General features: G+C 40.8%; 2 protein-coding genes across 2 annotated transcripts; one reads left to right on the forward strand and one right to left on the reverse strand.

Annotated features, from left to right (window-relative positions):
* Positions 1-258: 258 nt before the first annotated feature.
* LOC108045028 (zinc finger protein 239) lies at positions 259-2,158 on the forward strand. The gene is made up of 3 exons (XM_017124200.2): positions 259-491; positions 551-1,110; positions 1,747-2,158. Exons 1-3 carry the CDS (start codon positions 423-425, stop codon positions 1,952-1,954), a joined length of 837 nt encoding a protein of 278 aa, XP_016979689.1. The 5' UTR covers positions 259-422; the 3' UTR covers positions 1,955-2,158.
* Positions 2,159-16,664: 14,506 nt separating this feature from the next.
* Positions 16,665-17,861, reverse strand: LOC108045047 (lysosomal aspartic protease). The gene has a single exon (XM_017124218.1). It carries the CDS (start codon positions 17,859-17,861, stop codon positions 16,665-16,667), a length of 1,197 nt encoding a protein of 398 aa, XP_016979707.1.
* Positions 17,862-19,054: the final 1,193 nt, after the last annotated feature.

A 19,054-nucleotide genomic window follows, 5' to 3' on the forward strand; every position in this document is an offset into this window, starting at 1 on the left:
ACTCCTCCCAAAAACACAGCCTAATCAAAAAAAAAGTAAGAAAAAACAAGTAGGACATGCATTTAATTATAATTAAAGCAAACTACTAACTAGAAAATAACTTTCAAAAAATTATATTAAAACTCATTCATTCATCTTTGAACCATTCCATTCAGTGGCTTAAATCAAAAATAGTTTAAATATAAAATTCCCTGAAATGTCCTGCTGGCGGTATTATTTGGTTCTAGTATTTTTTTCAACAACTTCTTTGTCGGCATATGGTCACACTCAACCACCATATGACTTTTCTAGACGCGAAAAGTTACAGAATTACAGAATAAGTTAATTAAAGTGAATTTTACGCCGCCTATCCTGCAGATTTTCGATGTCCCCATCTTGAGAACTCCCAGTCGGATAGCATCGATGTGCTAGCCAGCAGCGAGATGGCCGGCATGGAGGTAGAATTTGACGAGGCGGTGGTCAATCAGTTCAGCTGCAAGCGCTGCGACCGCGTAAGTGTCTGGGAAATCGCAGCTATAACCCCGATCTAATCGCTATCCTTTGGTAATAGACTTTTAAAAGTAAGCGGGACCAAACGCTGCACAGGCAGGAGGTGCACAACCACAACAAGACCACCTACGAGTGTAAGTTGTGCGCCAAGAGTTTCTGCAACTCGGGGAATCTTGATCGTCACATGAAGGTCCACAACGATGTTCGACCCTTCGTGTGCAACATCTGCTCTAAAGCCTTCGCCCAGGCGGTGAACCTGCAACGACACTACGCGGTCCACAGCGGGGAGCGACCCTTCACCTGCAACTTCTGCAACAAGTCGTTCACCCAGCAGAGCAACATGAAGCGCCACAAGATGACACACACCGGCGAAAAGCCGTTCCGCTGCCAGCGGTGCGGCAGATACTTCTCCCAGCTGGTCAACCTCAAGAAGCACAAGCTGGGCCACCTCAACGCCAAGCCCTACCAGTGCAACTACTGCGAAAAGGGCTTCACCCAGCTGTCCAACTTCAAGCGCCACCTGCAGTCGCACATCAAGGAGGGCGTCGACGTGGATGTGCCCGCCTCCATCCAGGCGGCGGCCGCTTTGGCAAGGGAGCGCCTTGAGGCGGAGCAGAAACCGTAAGTAGCCCCCAGTTGAAGTCGATCAAGATGCCCTGTGACTCATTTAATCTACTAAGACCTACCTCAATCAATCTATTTGAAACTGATTGCAATAGGCTGTAACTTCAAACCGATGAGATAAGATAATTAGAAATTCGATCATTTTCTTTTTTCTATTATAATCTAATAGGTTATGAAATCAAATAGATCAGATACATAAGCGTGAGCTTTTTACAGGCAATCGAACAATAGATTAAATTTCTTGAATCAGTTATTATTTAATATCTGGGCTGCTTGGTTAATTTACTTATTTGCTCTGTGATTTGAAATCGTCCTATTGGCTTATAAAATTTTAGTGGATGGATACCTTGAAACCTGACTTAGAGTTTGAGGTTATAAATAGGCTTTGAAGCTTAAGAAGTAGAAAGTTATTTCATGTGTTACTTCATAAAAATGCATATCATTAAAAGTTACAGAAAATATTCATACATAAAAAAATTATACTTATAGATCCTATTTTTTAGTTAATGTAAAGATACTACTCGTGGTATATTTGAATAGAAGTATCAGTTATTACGCAGAAATTTCAGAAAAGACAGCTCCTTCTTAATCTTTCATTAGCAAAGTACCAATTTAACCGGTTTCCATTTGCAGAAGCTTTTTCGAGTGCATGGTGTGTCGGGCCATCTTCGATACGTTCGCCGACTACGAGAAGCACGAGAGCAAGTGCCATGAAGACCACGAGCGGGCCCAGCTGGAGGTCAACCAGATGTCCCACATGCATCCCGATGATTATTTGCCCATGAAGTTCGCCGTGCCCGATCTGGATACGCACGAAATCATAATTGAGACTACACATTAGAAATGGCGATAATGTTAAACAAAAAACCACGAAAACACACAAACCAACTCACACCTACACATACAAATAGCGGCGATTGCGTCAAGAAGATAAATTGTGAAGAATATTGCATTGAAAATACAGATATGAATATATATGCAGGCCAACTTAGTTCTCCATTGAATTACGTCAATAAATGCAATAAATATGCAGAAAAAACTGGTATCTCCTTGGCTTCCCCAATCGCTAATCATTCGATCTCTGTTTACATTGTTGCGTGAGCCGTTAAACCAGGCTAACTGGGCGATTTACGGACCCTAAAGACGTTTTAACTGCACCCTTTATTATGTGCGATTTTACGGCCATATGTATGATATTTGCCGGATTTTCCCGCCACACATCATCATTGGCAATTGCTCGCTTGCAAGTCCCAAAGCCTGACTGTGCGTAAACTGTCGCTTTAATGACACATTTTCCGCAGCCGTAAAACTGCCCTTTTCCGGCTTGTCTGGCAGACATTCTTGCGTCATTAATGGGGGGCAAATATGTTTGCCAAATATTCAGGTTACTCATTGTGGTCGGGAAAGTCCAAATAAGAAAGGTTGAGCAGTTACCCGACAGGTCCATAATTTATACATGTGCCTGCCACAATGATTTCTCGGCTATTTGATTGAAACTAATTAAAGGCACGTTCCTGACTTGTTTACAAGCCACCAGTCATGGAGCAATAATTGATCGTAGGGTCCTTCTTATCAGCATCCAACGCTCGCTCTGACCATGTCCTTGTGGCTCTCGCAGTCATCGTTTTTGCTGCTGCAGCGGCACTAAATCAAACTATTTATACATCGAGCACCCCGGACTCACTCTTCCGTTCTCTCGAGGAAATAATATTTCATGTCCACATCGTTGTCCTGCCTCCATTTTCTTCCTGTGCATGTGTGTGCGTTCAATTGGCATTCGGTTGCTTAAATGGTCACTGCTTGGGGCCTCGGACTAATAGGACCACATTTATTAGGCTGCCCAATGTCATTTGTTATAAATTTATTATGGCAACCGGCCCGGCCCTGATCCGAACTCATAAGTTTATACAGTCGAGCAAAGCTAAGAAGAAACTGCTTTTGATTTGTAGTTGGGATTACAAGTTCTCTTTTTTGTAAACATTTTGTATGTTTATTTTGCTAATTAAGTTGGGAACGACTAATTATCGTTGATTTGAACTTACAAAAATCAATGAAAATAAAAATGGTTATCCTTAAGTTTCAAATAGTTAAATTTTGCAAAGATAGAAAGTTTAAGCATACATTTCAAGACGATTCGATTGGCGGGCCCAAATGTATTTAAAATGAAAGCAATTTAAACTATGACGACAAACGGCGATTAAATAATGTTGATTGTCATTGAATTTCCATTGTGTAATAGTGGCCCTGCCTCAGCTTATATGTCTGCTGCAGATTTGGAGTTTGTTTTCAAATGAAATCAATAACTGGTCCTGCCCCGACCACCCCTTTTAGCAAATGGGTCGGTTTGGGATTGTAATTTTTGTGTGTGTGCGATTTTTTATACAATCCAAATATTTGCACATCGAGATTGTGTGGCAATAACGGTTCGTTTCCCGGCCAACCCTTCACCCCTTCATCTTCATTGCCAATTGTTTGCTCAACAGTGCACAGCATGCAAATAATCACACTGGAATCTGGAATGCACAAACATTTAGAGGGGCTTTTGGGGGCGTGGCGGCTATGATGTCAGGCAGAGTTAATGAGTTCTGGATTTTTATTATTTTTTTTAACCAAACGAGTTGACAAAGGCAAACAGCATCATCAGTTTTGCACACGCAGTTGAGTCATTAAGGCCAACGCCTGGGGTTAGGCAACGTATTTTTTTGTGCGGAGAAAGCCCTGTTCTAAAAGCCAATTTCCATTTAAGATTTTGTTTTTGTTTGACATTCAGAAAGGGCCACCCTCATGTCCTAAATTGATTTGGCAAATGCTCCATCCAGCCATCATCATCATTACCATTATCAGCTCTGTGCTTCTTGTCGTTTGGCTTACAAGTCCAAACCAAAGCCACAAACTCGTAGCCAAGTCAACGCCAGCCCGTGTAAAAAGCCGCAGAAAGGAGCTCAAGTAGTCGTTGCTTTTCATGTTGCTCCTGTGCTGCTGGTGTTGCTGCGGTGCCGTTGGTGTTGCTGCTGTTGGTGTTGCTGCGAGCTTGCTTTGACCGCACATTATGGCCACCAAGTGGCTCGCAAAACGAGTATGTCAGCGGCAGGAAACGGGGAATCACATACATGTTGCTGGCGGGATGATAGCTGCAATGTTGCACCAGCAACTGCTATTGCAATACCGCCGCGTAATTGAGTTTTACATCTGCAATGGAGCTGCCAATTGCGTTTGCCCCCAGATTCTCTGGCCATATTCGTTTTATCCGTTTTCCCCATTCAATACTCCATAATTAGACATGTGGCCAGCGGGCAATTGAATTTTATTGGTAACAAAAACTGCAGAATGGGGCCATTTGATTGTTCGATTTTCAATGGCGGCGTGAAAACATACGCCTGAAATCTATCCAAATGAAGTCATTGCCATGCGAGGCGACCCCATTCGCCCATCTATCTATTTATACTATGTATAGTGGGTTTTGGCATTGTTTTGTTTGGTATTTTGCGTATGCCACTCACAGCGGATGTTTTGGCTGGCGAAACGTGACACCCACAGACTGTGTGTCTGTCCTGGGAGTCCTTGTGTCCCCGTGTCCCCGTGGCGCTCACTTCCACAGATAGGCAATAGAAATGGTTATCGCACACATATGCACAGCGGCTGTCAAACACGCAAGCCGCTTAAACTAACGCCTCTGTGCGTGTGTGTCTTTGTTTGTGTGTGTTTGGCTGGTTTCGGCCAGGTTAATTTGGGAAATGTGCCAAGCACCTAACGGGCAAGGCTTCTAATAATACACTCTACAAAAACAAAAAGTTATTTAAAAAATTGATGTTTTCATTATAACATACTGGAGAAAAATAACCACCTGACTCCTTACACCAAATTAAATTTTTGAAGGTGCAATTAATAACAAAAGTATATTTCCTGAAAATTAATGTTTATAATATAAAATTTGGATTATAAAAATAAAACCAACGAAGCAAAAAATTATAAATATCTTAAAAAGTATTTATAATCATTACAACATTATTTAATGCCTTGGAAAAATATGTAAAATGTCTGTTTATTTTGTTGAGAGTGTGAACCTAACTTTAAACATAAATCATAAATAGTTTGTGACATTTTCAAATCTCCCCCACCATCATTAAACTTGTAAGCAACAAATGAGCCCACATGTCGTATGAGTAATATACACTTTTTAAAGCTAAAACAGCAGCTAAGGCACAGCAGTATGCACCTTACTAAAATTTATTACAACCAATTTATGAAATTTAAGGAATTTGATTAAGTACGCACGAATTTTCAAAGACATTTTTTTCTTAAGTTTAGAAATTATTTAGTTGTTGTCAAGCACAATTTCGTCTAGGATCCAAGGAAGGATCTGACACCTGCTTAACTCCACTGCGCCACTCGGGAGCATAATAATTACCATGAGTTGGCATTTTGGGAGTCATCACAGACACCTGTTCTAGACAAGGGGGAATTGGTTATGACTTAGTCTGCCTGTTTAAACAACAAGCAGGTGGTGGGAAATCAACTGGGTTGACAGGAATGCAATGTGATCTACGATAAAGCTGGAAATGATTGCTCATCAAAAGCGTTGACTTACGCTTATTTGGTTGAGGATGTTACTCGTTTTATTGCCGCCCATTTTGGCTGCAAACAAAGACGAAAGTGTAAGTGCAGAACGTGCTTAGACAATGACCACAAATCCCGCCTGGATAATGAAAATTTATGTTCGCTTAAATAGTCCAAATGTCGACACATGCCGGCAGCCCATACCCCCGATAAACGTAGTGTTGTATTTTTCCCGGAGTTGCTCTCTATCGAGCACATATTGAAATCAAGCGTGAACCATGCCCTCAAGCTGTTGGTGCGCAGTATATGCAAATGACCAGTGGGTGGTGGGGGCGGAATAAATTAGGTCAGTAGTTATTAAATGCATTTTATTCATAAGCTTAAAGCCCCGAACACGCGTTTCCAGTTGGTGGCAACAGACAAATTAAATTTCTGGCTGGACTGTCGAGGATTTCCCTCGACTGCATTTGCATATCAAAGCAAATCCGGGCCATCCGGACCTTCGTCTGCTCTCTGGCTATAAATATTTGATGAGCTACTGGAATGCAGTTGCCAGTGGGCCAGTTGGCCAGAAGGGTAAGTTCAATAATAGATTAGCATTCAAGTACTTTCCCATGTTTTGTTCTGTCTTTATGTATAGCTGGACAACAGAGTGGATTTGAATGCCTTAAATTCTTTCTTCTGACGTGCAAATAATTTATTTAAGTCAGACATATTTATTTGTATAAATAATATTGCCCCACATTACGTGCCAGCCTTTTTCCTTTTGCAAGCTGGCAAGTGTGTAAAAACATGACCTTTATGAGGTCCACTCCTTGAACACCCTTAATTGCTTGTCAGAATCACAAACCGGATCTGGCACTTTCGCCTGCTAATCCTTGCTAACAATTTAGTTTGATTATGGTTGCAATTAAAGTGACTTGTTTGGTCATATCCGTTCTAAAAGTGTTTCGTGGGTGTATCCTTTGTTGCCAACTAACTACTAATTGTAGTCTTATGGGGTAAAGTTGCACCATTATCCACATTGTGGATCGGTTGCGCAAGCTGTTTGCCATTTTGATTAGAAGTTGTTGCATATTGCCGCTCTAAAATGGCCTGCCAGTCTTTATTACGTATACGCCACATGGGAGCAGCTGTGCAAGCAAAAGAAAATCATTAATGTTGATGGGGGGCGAATGAAAAATGCAGCCAACTATTTATGATGCATGCCAGTTGAGATGGAGAATTCCATTTCCTGCAGCAAAGAATTTATATTTTTTCTCTCAAATATATTGATTAGCTTTCTTGTTTTTCTCTAGCAGATTTTGCCATTGATTTGAATTTAAAATGAAGGCCACATCAAATTTAATATATATTCAAATATGAGCAGCAGACTGAAGCGAAGCAGGCAGTCAATCCACCCTCTTCAATCTAGTCTGTGGACCCTTCCAGAAGAAATTCTGGATGTAAATAAAACAAAAAGCCAAAATTGCAAAGACTCGACCAGTGTCGACTCTAATTAGAAACGAGTTTACGGCGCATTAATGTCTCATTAAATATTTCATTTGATTTGCCTTTGCTGGCGCTGTGTTATTAAAATTCAATTTCGAGTGTTTACATTCTATTTCTGTTTGCGTTTGCATAATTTTCCAACGGCCCAGGAGCTTTGCAATGACAAAGAGCAGACTTTGTTCGGGGATAATTTTAAATAAATAAATTTGTTCGGCCATTAAGGAAAAGGAGTCCCCAGCACATGAGTCCATGAGCTCCGGCTCAAGCTAAGGCCAAGATTTATGGGCCTAAGCTGGTGGAGCATGTGGAGAGAGCCTAGGTAAGCCCAAGAATATTTCAATTTCGCTGCCGCATTTTTAATATACATGCGGAAATTGCAGACACTTTATGCCCCATCCTTCAAGTAACCCAAAAAGCGAAGCGTAACTCCATTGTGGTTTTGGTGATTGCCGCAAATATTTTATGGCTGCCTAAAAGCGGGAATTCATTGTCAGCTGCCGTTGATGTGGAACTAAATGTGCGTCGTTTTAAAAGGGGGCCAACCAGGAAGCCACACATGCGAGTCCATTTGCCAGAAAGACAGAAAGCTTTCCACAATTTTCGCACACGATTTGTAAATGAAAATGGAGCATCTTACCCGCTTTTCCACCACCGCAAAATCCAGTGAGTGCGGTTGGTTTGGGTTGGGTTGAGTTGGTAAAACTCTAGGGATTTGCACATCAAACATTTTCATCGATGCAAAATCTGTTTGTCATTTCTGATGGCCAACAATATGCTTCAGTGATTCCATGCCAGTTCGAGGGCCACTTTAGCCATGACTGCAGTATTTCCACTCGTTTATCATTGAGTGGAACTTCCTGACTGACTCACTGAATCCCGGCCTGATCAAAGTTAATCACTTGTGTGGAAACTAGCCGGGGATTTGATTCGATTTTGATTGCCTGTCGTCGGTTAATGAAGTTGGGGAATAGATGCTAAACGGTTGGGCTATGCTTTAAATTTTGTCAGAGAAAACATAGTCAAATTGCCATAGGCTATATATATTTAAATATTCAAGAAACAAGGTAATAATAAAATATTCCCATAAATCATTCCTGGATTTTATAAAATAACTTTTAAAGGATTCTAAATGACGAAGAATGGTTTTCCTTTTAAATGATTTATTTCTTTATGTTAAAGCGATTTCTGTGACACCACGGTTTCATTGACTTGTTAAATTATGAAATTCAGGTCAAATATTGTCAGTCAAATATTGTTTTCGGTGTGGTTTACATTTCTGAAGGGCTTTGCATATTGTAATAGCTGGGAAATTATTCTCTCGACAGTTGCAGAACTCGTCCTGGCACTCGGAGAGCAACAAAGCAACACAACAAAAATCATCAAAAAATATGCAACAAAATTCGCAAATTAAAAGTTTCTGGGGGCGAGAGGGGAAGCGAGAAGGGAATAGTGTGTGAGCGGGAAAGAAAGGGGGAGGCGACAAAGTGGGTCATGCCAAGTAAACAGAATCCCTGGAGAAAGACCATTTGCTCCCCTCGCCAGCATGAATTTATTTTTACCCGCTTTTCCTTTCAGACGCTTATTTCCATTGCATTTTTAATGCCACTCCACAATGGGTTTTACTATTAAAGTTCTCCTAATAAGAGTAATTACTGACACTTGGTTTAGCAATTGTTTGCAAATTTAATTAGCGATTTTTCATTAATCATTGTGGTTAGTCGACTGCATTACCGTTTCACTCAAGCGCATGGTTTATTGATTGCAATTTAATTCACTTTCAAAGGTGGCATTACAGCCTATCAAACTGAGTGCATTCAATTTCTTGGAAACTTAATTATATTCTTATCTTTGTTGGGCATAAACTTGCCAGCAGTTTTCATCACGAACTTTGTGGCTACTGAGTGACCAATAAGTTTTTCCTCTTCCGGCATTATTCCTTTGTTATGTCCGACAAATTTGCTTGTCAAAAGCAGGAAAACTTCCACAACAAACTGAGTAAAGGGACTTTGGAAAGAAGATGTATAGAAACAGAAGAAACTTCTTATCTCTTGATAACAATACTATGTACCATATTTCCCGTGTATAATGCCAGTGCTTCGCTCAGGTGGAGTCGCTCGAAAAAGAACACTCTTTGTGTATATTGTGTACACAACATAATTTAAGGTAAGCAGGCAAGCGAAAAACTTGAAGCCCCGAAGGGATGTGGCCAGTCCCAGAGTCATTTCATATCCATGCACGAGCAGCCTTCACTGTACTGGTATTCGAGCATTCCGTCCGAGGATTCCGCATTCAGGAGCAGCCCGAGGAGCAGCTGCTGGCTCAACAACGGCCAATCGGCAAAGTCAATGCCACAGGGCGGAAGTTGGCATTTGCCTGTATTATTACCCTTCCGTTGGGCATTACAATTTATCCAGAATTTAGCCAGGCAGTGGAATACATATTTCCGAGTTAATTCTCGCATTTCCCATCGTTTAGGCTACGAACTTTTACCTTAAAGCAGCTTTAAAAGACTTTATTATGTTGAAGACACATTGACTAAGCTGTTATAGTAAAGTAAAATCGGAGGACTTGAAGGAAATGTTAATATAAAGGGTAACATTTAATTGCTTATTTGGTTAATCATGTTTTTTTTAAGTTCCTATTAGACTATTTTAATTAATGTAAATTAAAGTGTATTCTATACTTCGTTGCCTAAAACATAGAATTCCTTTCTACATAGTTTCCTCCCTCTCACTTGACTGAATCCTGGCTTGGCAACTGATGGAGAGATGGGACAAAAGACAGACTTCGAATGGCAAACACTTTGTCAAAAGTGCAGGCCGCATAAATCAAACTGCAGGCCACTCATTGTGCCACCCATCGCCTCCTCAGCCTGACACTTGATTTGAATTGCTGAGCAGATCCCAAATAGAATTCCAGTGGCTTAGTGTTCTGTGGTTAACCCATTAGGATGCATAGCTCGAAATAACTCAATGAGGGATTTAAAGCTGGCTTTGCCCAATAAATCACGAACTGGTTTCCAAACTTTTGGCTCCTGCCCAATAATATCCCTTAAGACCTCTTCCCATTTCAATTAGTTATACGACTCTTTCCAAATCCAAATAATAAGAACTCGTTTACCTTGACCAGATTGTTGGAAGTTTTTCGATTTCATAAATCTCTGCGGAGTTCAGACCAAAAACGAGGTAAACGGAGAATGACTTTGTCCTTTGTGAAAAACGAGGCGCCAGGAAAGTTATTTTTTTTGGAATGACCGCTGCACAAACAAAATAGGGAGACACACCCACACACATGGATTTAAAGGACACCAAAAAGGATGTGCAGGGTGGTGTACAACTTCCTGTTCAAATTGCACTCAGATGAACGCGTTTTCCCGTACTTAATTATGCACTTGGCTGGCATAATTGTTTGATGGACAGTTGGGGAATTGGTTCTGGGAAATGGAAAACGGGAAACGGGGAAATAATGCAAGCTGGTTAAGTACTAAATTAGAGGCTGCCAACTGCCAGCAGTTTGCCAACTCGAATTGCGTCGCACTCGAAACAGTTTGCATTCAAATTCAAATTCAAATTTCGCCCTAAGCCAGTAACTTGACGGCTGATTAGGTTTATTATTCAGCGCTTTTTGGCCAAATCCATTTTAAGCGGGTTCCAGGATCCGGCAGTTCCTGGGACCCCCTAATTAGTATGCATGTCACAGCTTGTGTAAGGGCGACAGATGTCCCGGGGTATGTTGTCTTTAATGTTTTCTCACAACAAACAAACCGAAAGAGGTGGATACAAGGGGACTAACGCCTCTTTTATGTCAATTTAAAGAGGATTCCCCGGAGTAGTTACGTTTTAATGTAGAAATACTGGCTCTGGGCAACAATGAATTCCAAATGACATTTTCTGAAAATAATTGCCAGAGATAATTACCCATTAAGCCACTGCAGATTTCATTTCACTCAGCCATTGTGTTGTGTATTCAATTGCTGATTTAAGGACCTGCAAGGACCTCCCACCATTAACCACTATTTACTCTCTTTACTTTCCTACTTGAGTGTAATTTTGCGTTAACATTGTCACGTTTTTCGCCCAAATCGAACGTTTAAGACGCGACAGCAAGGCAAACAATGTCGCGACCCACACGGCGTATGTGTAATGCGTTAAAAATGACGGGGTCCTCGCGTCTGCCGACACGGATTAGTGGCAAGTGACTGGAAGGATATGCGGGCGTGCGTCCTTGAAACTAAAGGACCAACCTTCAGCACCAAAACCGAAACTGAAACTTTTTCGGCCTGATGGGGGCGAAAGGGCGAAGAGCAATCTTACTTAACACAAAATATATTGTGGCAGCGCCATTTTCAATGGCTACGAGGGCCGTTCAAACAGTTTCCGGTTGTGGTTTTGGATGGCTGCTCGAACTGATGGGCTAACCCACTCGCACGAAGCTTAGATTAATGTTTGCCTGGCAGACACAAAGGATATTTGATAAATGATCCCGGCCATTATGCTTTCCTTCATCTAGACGCTCAACATGTGTAAGTACATTTATACGAGTCAAAGCGTATGAGTGTCCTTTTTACGACCAGTATATAGAGATCAGTCTTTAAGTGTTCAAGAATCTCGAGGCAGCTCAATTAAAATACAGATAAAGTTAGTATAAAAACTGGATTGTTTAAATTAAAGCAAAATAGATGGCATCTATAAAATCCCACAACTGTGACTTCCAAATAAGTTTAAATTTATGTATTTAATTTAATACACTTGACTAATTCAAAAATCACAAGCATTAATAGAAGCAGTATCGGTTTTCAAGTGAGCCTAACAAGCTTATTAAAAATTCTACTCTTCCAATTAAACTATTCATTTTTGGTACAAAGTTGAGTTTCAATTATAAAGAAATTCTGGCTTTTGTTCTAACCAAAAAACTTTTATTTAATTGAAATTTCGATACTAAAGTAATATATTGCATTCTTTTTTGTTTTAAATTGCAATCCAGTTTTTAAGAAATCCCAACTGGGAAAGTTTAAAGTTGGAAACAAAGTTCTTATGAGGTTTGTTGCCAAACTCTACTGCCTCTCGATTGAGCTTAGGAAGTTTTGACTTGTAGCTAAGATATTTGTTTTCATTTGCCGGCTTGCGAGCACACGCCCAAAATTAATTGCTATTGCCCGGCAAGTAATTGACATTGGCAATGCAGGTGTCCATATCCTGGCCTCCGACCGCATGTCCTGTCGAATCGGGCGGCACGCACATGTCCGGTGGTCGGTGTCAAAGTGCCTGGCAAAACAAGCGACGGGCCCAGCAGGCCGGGGCTAGTTTAAATGTCCTGCTCGAGAGGATTCCCCCTGCTGCCACGCCCCCGCTTCCGCCCCCGCCTCTCAACTGTCATAACAGAACACACAAAACGTCATATTAAAGTAATTAAGTGGCATAACAACTTTGGGGCATGCATAGACGACAGGTCCTGTGTCCTGGCAAATTGCCTTATTGACTCATTAGCCCGGTTTTGAGCGTCATTAGCCAGGACATTGCGGGAACGATGGCCATGAGGAATTTAATAAAAACAGCCAAGTGGGAGGGACGCATAGTAAATTTGCATAGTAATGGCGGGGGACAATTCTGGCGACCCGAGATTGTACGCATAATCTTATCGAATGATTTAATTCTGCGGGTCCCTCCCAGTTTCTGGCGATGGCAGGCCGCCCCTTTTGTGATGCTTATCTGGGTCCTGGTCCTCGGCCATAGTAATCCTCCTGGCTATCTGGCTGGACATGGGCAAATGAGCAGCAAGGACCTGCCACTAAAGAAATCTTCGACTCCAGTTGAGGGCATTTGTGGGGCCAATTACTCCCATTTCGCCATGGCAATCGTTTGGTTGACAACCAGTTGAAGGACTTTTTTTTGGATATCCTCCCTCGAGTGGATTCCACGCGTTCCAATTCACAATTACCACTCCAAATAAATAAATGAATGTAGAGTGCTCTTAAAAAAGGCCTGCTTTCTATTTGTATTAACCATTATTGCATTTCTTTCGGCGCCAATTTTTTCAACAACACAGTGGCAAAATGTTAACCAACAAATCTGTTTTTTCCCATGGCATACTTACAAAAAGAAGGAATTTTAGCACATCAAACTCATGCGTGTGGTTTTCCAATTCAAATTAATAATTCATATTCATTTTATTTTCATTTGTTTTAACGGTTTTTAAAAAAACAAATACCCCTATAAACAAAAAATGTTATTAAAGTTGGTCAATAACTTGCTATTTTATCCCATTTGAAAAGCGCGAATAAGGCTGTTCATTTCCATTGCACTTTTATATTTGCATTTATAATCCATTTTATTTGTTATTATAAAAAATTACTAAAGTGTCTCATACATTTTTGATTGTTTTCCATTTAAATCTTTTCAACAATCAAAAATAGTCAGCATAAAAAATATTTATTAGGGATTGAACTGTGTTTTTATACCCTTGCAGGGTGTATTATAATTTAAGTCAAAAGTTTGGAACGCAGTGAAGGGCACATTTCCGACCTTATAGTGTATATATATTCTTGATCAGCCATGTCTTTCTTTCCGTTTTCTCCCAATTTTTTATCAAAATATAGAAAATTTAAGGAGCTGCAAGGGTGTATAAACATCAGCTTGCCGAAGTTTGCATCCTTTATTGTTATGTTTGCCAATGCTTATCGTTGTTTTGTTATGGCTTTATTTGGTTACAATTAAATTGAAAATATGTTTTTTGGCACTAAATATTTTGTTTAACCTTTAATGAAGGCGAAGTTTGGTACAAATTAAATGCATGTTGTATATTTCGGCTCTTTTATATAAACTTGTGACCTTTTTCGACGTATGCAAACAGCTTTGACATCCGTCAAAAGAGCGTAAACTACTGAGTTGATTGTGCAAAGGCCACTTAACGAGTAAAACGCAGCAATGCCTCGTTGAATTTTTCACACTGCCAGTAGCCGGAACTGCAGGATTTTTTGTTGCCATTTAGCACATTGCACAACTCGGTTGTAACTGGTGAATAAAGCCAACTGAGAATCCTTGCTGCTCGTCCGCCGGCTTAGCATTTAAATGGCTACAACCGTTTCAGCCGGTTAAATCGTTTCGAGACGCCAGGACTTAACTCTTGGGAAAGAGGACTCATAGCCTGTTTTATTTAATCGGAAAGCTGGCCTTAAAGGCATTCAGGACTCGCTTTATTCCCTGGCTTAGGTCCTGGAAAATTGCTGCTGCTAATGGGTATTTATTATCGAATATTTGCGCAACTAATGCTGACCAGGAATTTGCTTTGCTTTGTTGAGCACCAAGTTATGAAGGTTCGATGGGAGGATTAAGGAAATAATCTAAGGCAGTGGGTCCGGGGATACCCTGGATTTCTCACACGATTTTCTCCACCTGCTGAGTATCCAAAAAGGTTCGTCTACGGTTTTTCACCCAAAAAAAAAACGGGGGAATTCAAAGGCCAGCAAAGTCAACAGTTTTTAAAACCGCAAGTGTGGAGAGTACGAAAATTCGGCCAAGAATGAAAGTGAATGGAGGCCATAAAAAGGCCAAAAGAAGTCGCCCGGAGAGTATCAATAAAGGACGTGTAAGCCGCCAGCCAAAGCAAACGAAGGCGAAAGGTCAATGTAAAAAGTGCCAAGCCACAATAAAAAGAAACAGTCGCCGCAGCCACCAAAAAAAAAAAAAGAAAAACCACAAAAATAAGAAAAACTGAAGAAAAGCTGAAGGCGCAAAGGCCAACGATGCGTGCTCATAAAAAGGCAACGTCAATACGCACAGATATACATCGTAGATTGCTTGTAAATATATTTATAACTATAAGGGCAGGAGTATAAGGTTTCAACAAAAAATACCCTCAACTTTAGAAATAGGGGAAGAAAAAACAAAATAACATTCATTTTCATATTCTTTAAAATAATTTTGCTATCATTTAATTTACTTATTTAATAGCTTGTGAAAGATTAGCTCTTCATTAAACTTTATTTCATTGTAAGTTAAATTCTTTGTAATTTTTTAAAAGAACCATCACTTAAGTGATGAACTTTAGAAATAGGGGAAGAAAACAAATACCAAAAACAAAATAACATACATTTTCATATTCTTTAAAATAATTTTGCTATCATTTAATTTACTTACTTAATAGCTTGTGAAAGATTAGCTCGTCATTAAACATTATTTCATTTTAATTTAAATTCTTTGTAATTTATCAAAGATTTATCACTTAAGTGATGAACTTTAGAAATAGGGGAATAAAACAAATACCCAAAACAAAATAAGATACATTTTCATATTCTTTAAAATAATTTTGCTATAATTTAATTTACCTACTTAATAGGTTGTGAAAGATTAGCTCGTTATTAAACTTTATTTCATTTCAAGTTAAATTCTTTGTAATGTATCAAAGAATCATCACTTAAGTTTCCCCTCAAAATCCATCCACCCATGAAAGTTGAAGTCTACGTGGTATTTGCAATTTTTGAGACAGCTCGTAAAAGTCGCTGGAAAAGTCAAAAGTATGCGGAAGGATATCGCGACCGCGGCTGGGAATTTGAATACAAACGCACCGCGTCACTCGTAAACTTAAAGCAATGTATTTAATTTTTTTAAAGCTCTCAATTTGCGTTTAGGTTAGCGGAGGGAAACCGCCAGAAGCATCGCTGCCGAGGGAATTCAGAGAGACAAAGGAGACATTGTTGTTCCACGGAATCAATTACATCCTCAGTGCGCCCAAGGAACTCATCTTTCTCGTTTCCATCTGGGCCTTCAGGTCCTCAGTCTCTATCGACTCGCATTGGCTGCAAGCGATTTTTTTGATTAGCTTCCGCCCACACAGAATCCTGGTGGGGCAGCCACTGGAACAGGACTAATGCACGGCAGGCAGCAAAAGGAGGAGCAGGTAATAAAATAATAAAATTCTGTTTTGATTTCTGCCTTCCTTTTCGCAGTGTCCCTTGCTCCTGGCATCCACATTGTTCCAAATGCGATGACGTACACGCGCCCAAAAATAGCAACAGCTTGCTAACAAAATTTCAAGGCTGCCCCAGAAATCAATGGGTATTTTGGACTATGCTACCAAAGGCATAATTTAAAAAGTGTAAAAAATTGCCATTAAAAGGCAATTACTTCTAGCTAGATTATGTACTTAAAATACTATGAATATCAATTAACACAGCTTAATAATTATAATTCAATACAAAATCGCTTTATAAAGGACAGTTATGACTAACTCTTTACCCAATATAATGATTATAATTAAATCGTAACGTATTTTAGCCTAATCTCCGGGTAAATTTAAAAAATATATTTAATGAAATTTTATTAACCAATTATATCAACACATAATATTTAAAAGTTAACAAAAACAAAGTTAACACAGGGTACACCTCAGTCATAAGAACCATAGTTATTTGTTTTTCCTTTTTGTTTGCTGGATTTTCCGCGTGTTATGGCAACCAGTCCGTGAAATAACAAGCAGCACAAGCACATCAAACAGCATACATGGCCTCAGCTCCTGGCGTCAGCGAAGCCAATGCGATGCTTTTCCATGTCAAATTCCGTATAGTATTTGCCCAAGAAGACATCGCCCAGAATCCAGAGGGGTCCTCTGGGCGACGGCAGGTCCACGGCAATGAAAGCGGACGAGCAGATCCTTCGATCCTTCAAGATATCGCGAAAGACGTACTCGTGACCCTCCAGGAAAAAGTTACGACCTCCAATGGTGAATGTGATTTTGGGTAAATTCGACACATTTTCGCAAGGTATCAGAAATTGTCCGTATGACGAGGGTGTTCCCCCTATCGATTCATTGATGAGTATGGCCTGATCGTAGGGCAAGGCCAGGAATGAGGTGCCCGTATCAATTATCACCTCACAACCTTGCGGACACAGCTCCAAATTTCGTATAGTGGCCGTCTCCATTTTCACCTGCCAATAAGCTCGATGGCTCACCTTGACATAGGTAAAGTTACCACTATAGTAGTCCGGATTGGAGCCGCCAAAGAAAATGGCTCCTCCCTCCTTCTCGCCATTTCTGCTTAGGTAAACACTAAATATGGGTTTCAGTAGCAGTCCCTGCTCCATCATGGCGTAAAAAGGTGGCTTAATACGCTGCATGGATATGGAGCGATAGGCCAGTCCAAAGATCCCATCGAACTTGGCCGCAATGAAGATGGGACCCGGCATTTCAGTGGCCTCCGCGAAGGTCTGATCCCGAATCTCCAGGCCGGCCACTCGAACAGTATCCGTTGAGAGGAAGCCCGACAGACTGCCACTGCCGTAGTGGATGGCAAAGTGGTCTCCTCTGGCCTGGTGACTGGTCGACCTGTTCGCATAGTACCGATTGTGAACCCTGCAGGCCACCATTTGAAACGAGCAGGTGCCCGATGGCACCCAGAGATTGGAGGAGCCCGTGTCGAAGATCACCTGGAAGCTCTGCGGCGGAGTGCCAATGGAGATGGGTCCAAAGTACTGGGCGTCCAGGTAATTGCTCAGCGGAATGGTCTTCACCTTCGACTCCCACTCTCCTTTCAAATGGCTGCCCTCCTCGGAGTACTTTAAACGCAGTCTGTCCATCCGGATGCCCAGCTTCTCGAATCGATGACGGGCGGAGGGATAGCGACGCAGGGGGACGCGGTACAACTGCAGACTGCAGATGACCGGAAGTAGCAGCAGCACCGGAAGTAGCTGAAATAGCAGCCACATAATGCTATCAAACGCAGACGATAACCAAGTTCGAAGCGAGACAAGTGACTGTTTCAATAAAAAATCGTAGCAAAGGCAAGTTGATACGATGATGTGAACTTAAAGGTGGAGATAGGAAAGCAACATCCTGCCATACTTGTTGTGTAATAAATTGTGTTTAAATTTTTCCATTACATATGCCATGCTTCCGATTTCAGATTTTAAATGGTTTTCCAAAGGATGAAACCAGTTGTTACCTCTTATTTAAATATTAAACTTAAATCTTGTGTCAGCATATAAACAAAACATTAAATAACCACTTAGTTATAAGTTAAGTATTGAAAGCATGGCTTTAAAACCTCTAAATCTGATTTAATTTTGTTATATTTTTACCATTTATATCACACCATAAACTCCATGTACCACATCCTTGAAAATAAGTACCCGGCAGCACAAAAATTTCCATAAAAATGTAATTGGAAATGTGAAACGTCTGTGTGGCAGCCGCTTCGCATCGAACTCAGATCGAATATGATGGCGGTAAAGGACGGGGAAAACCTTTTCATTGCAATATGAAAAGCTTCTAAAGGTGTCGAGTTCAAGTCGAGTCAATGTGTGAACTCAAATGCGAGTATGTGCACCGATGGCAGGGGCTTCTAATTGTAGTTGCTGGCATTGAGCGATGCTGTTCGACTGCACTTCCATTTCCACTTTTCCATTTGCATAAAGATGTGCTCAATTGCTTGGATACAAATGTCTATCAACATGTATATTTCTTTCGCAGAAGCACTTTGAAAGCAAACAGCATAAAGCGAAAGCTTTATTCATCATACGTCCCGTTGGGCGCCAATTAAAACGTCAGCCATCTGGCTAATGCGACAATAACAAGGCCTTCGATAAAAACAGAAAGGGAAGTGGGAAAGAAATCCCAAATCCCGAAAACCTTTTCAGACGACCTCCTCTCGAAAGCCAGCTGTCAATGGCAGGCCACACCTGCGCTAATGGCCAGGGAATACGACAATACCCAGGGTATCTGCTCCTTTGTACTATTATTGTCCCAGAAAAGTCGCTGGGGGCTTGCCGGCGCAATTAATTATTGCATTTAGCCGACTGACTGAGGGTTTTGGCCTGGCCTAAAAAGGATTGGCTTGGAATTCCATTCACAGCACTCACCGTTTAATTGAAGGCGACTTTCCGGCCCTGGGCAAATAACA

The sequence above is a fragment of the Drosophila rhopaloa genome, unplaced genomic scaffold (genome assembly GCF_018152115.1).
Source record: "Drosophila rhopaloa isolate 14029-0021.01 unplaced genomic scaffold, ASM1815211v1 contig_115, whole genome shotgun sequence".
NCBI lineage: Eukaryota > Metazoa > Arthropoda > Insecta > Diptera > Drosophilidae > Drosophila > Drosophila rhopaloa.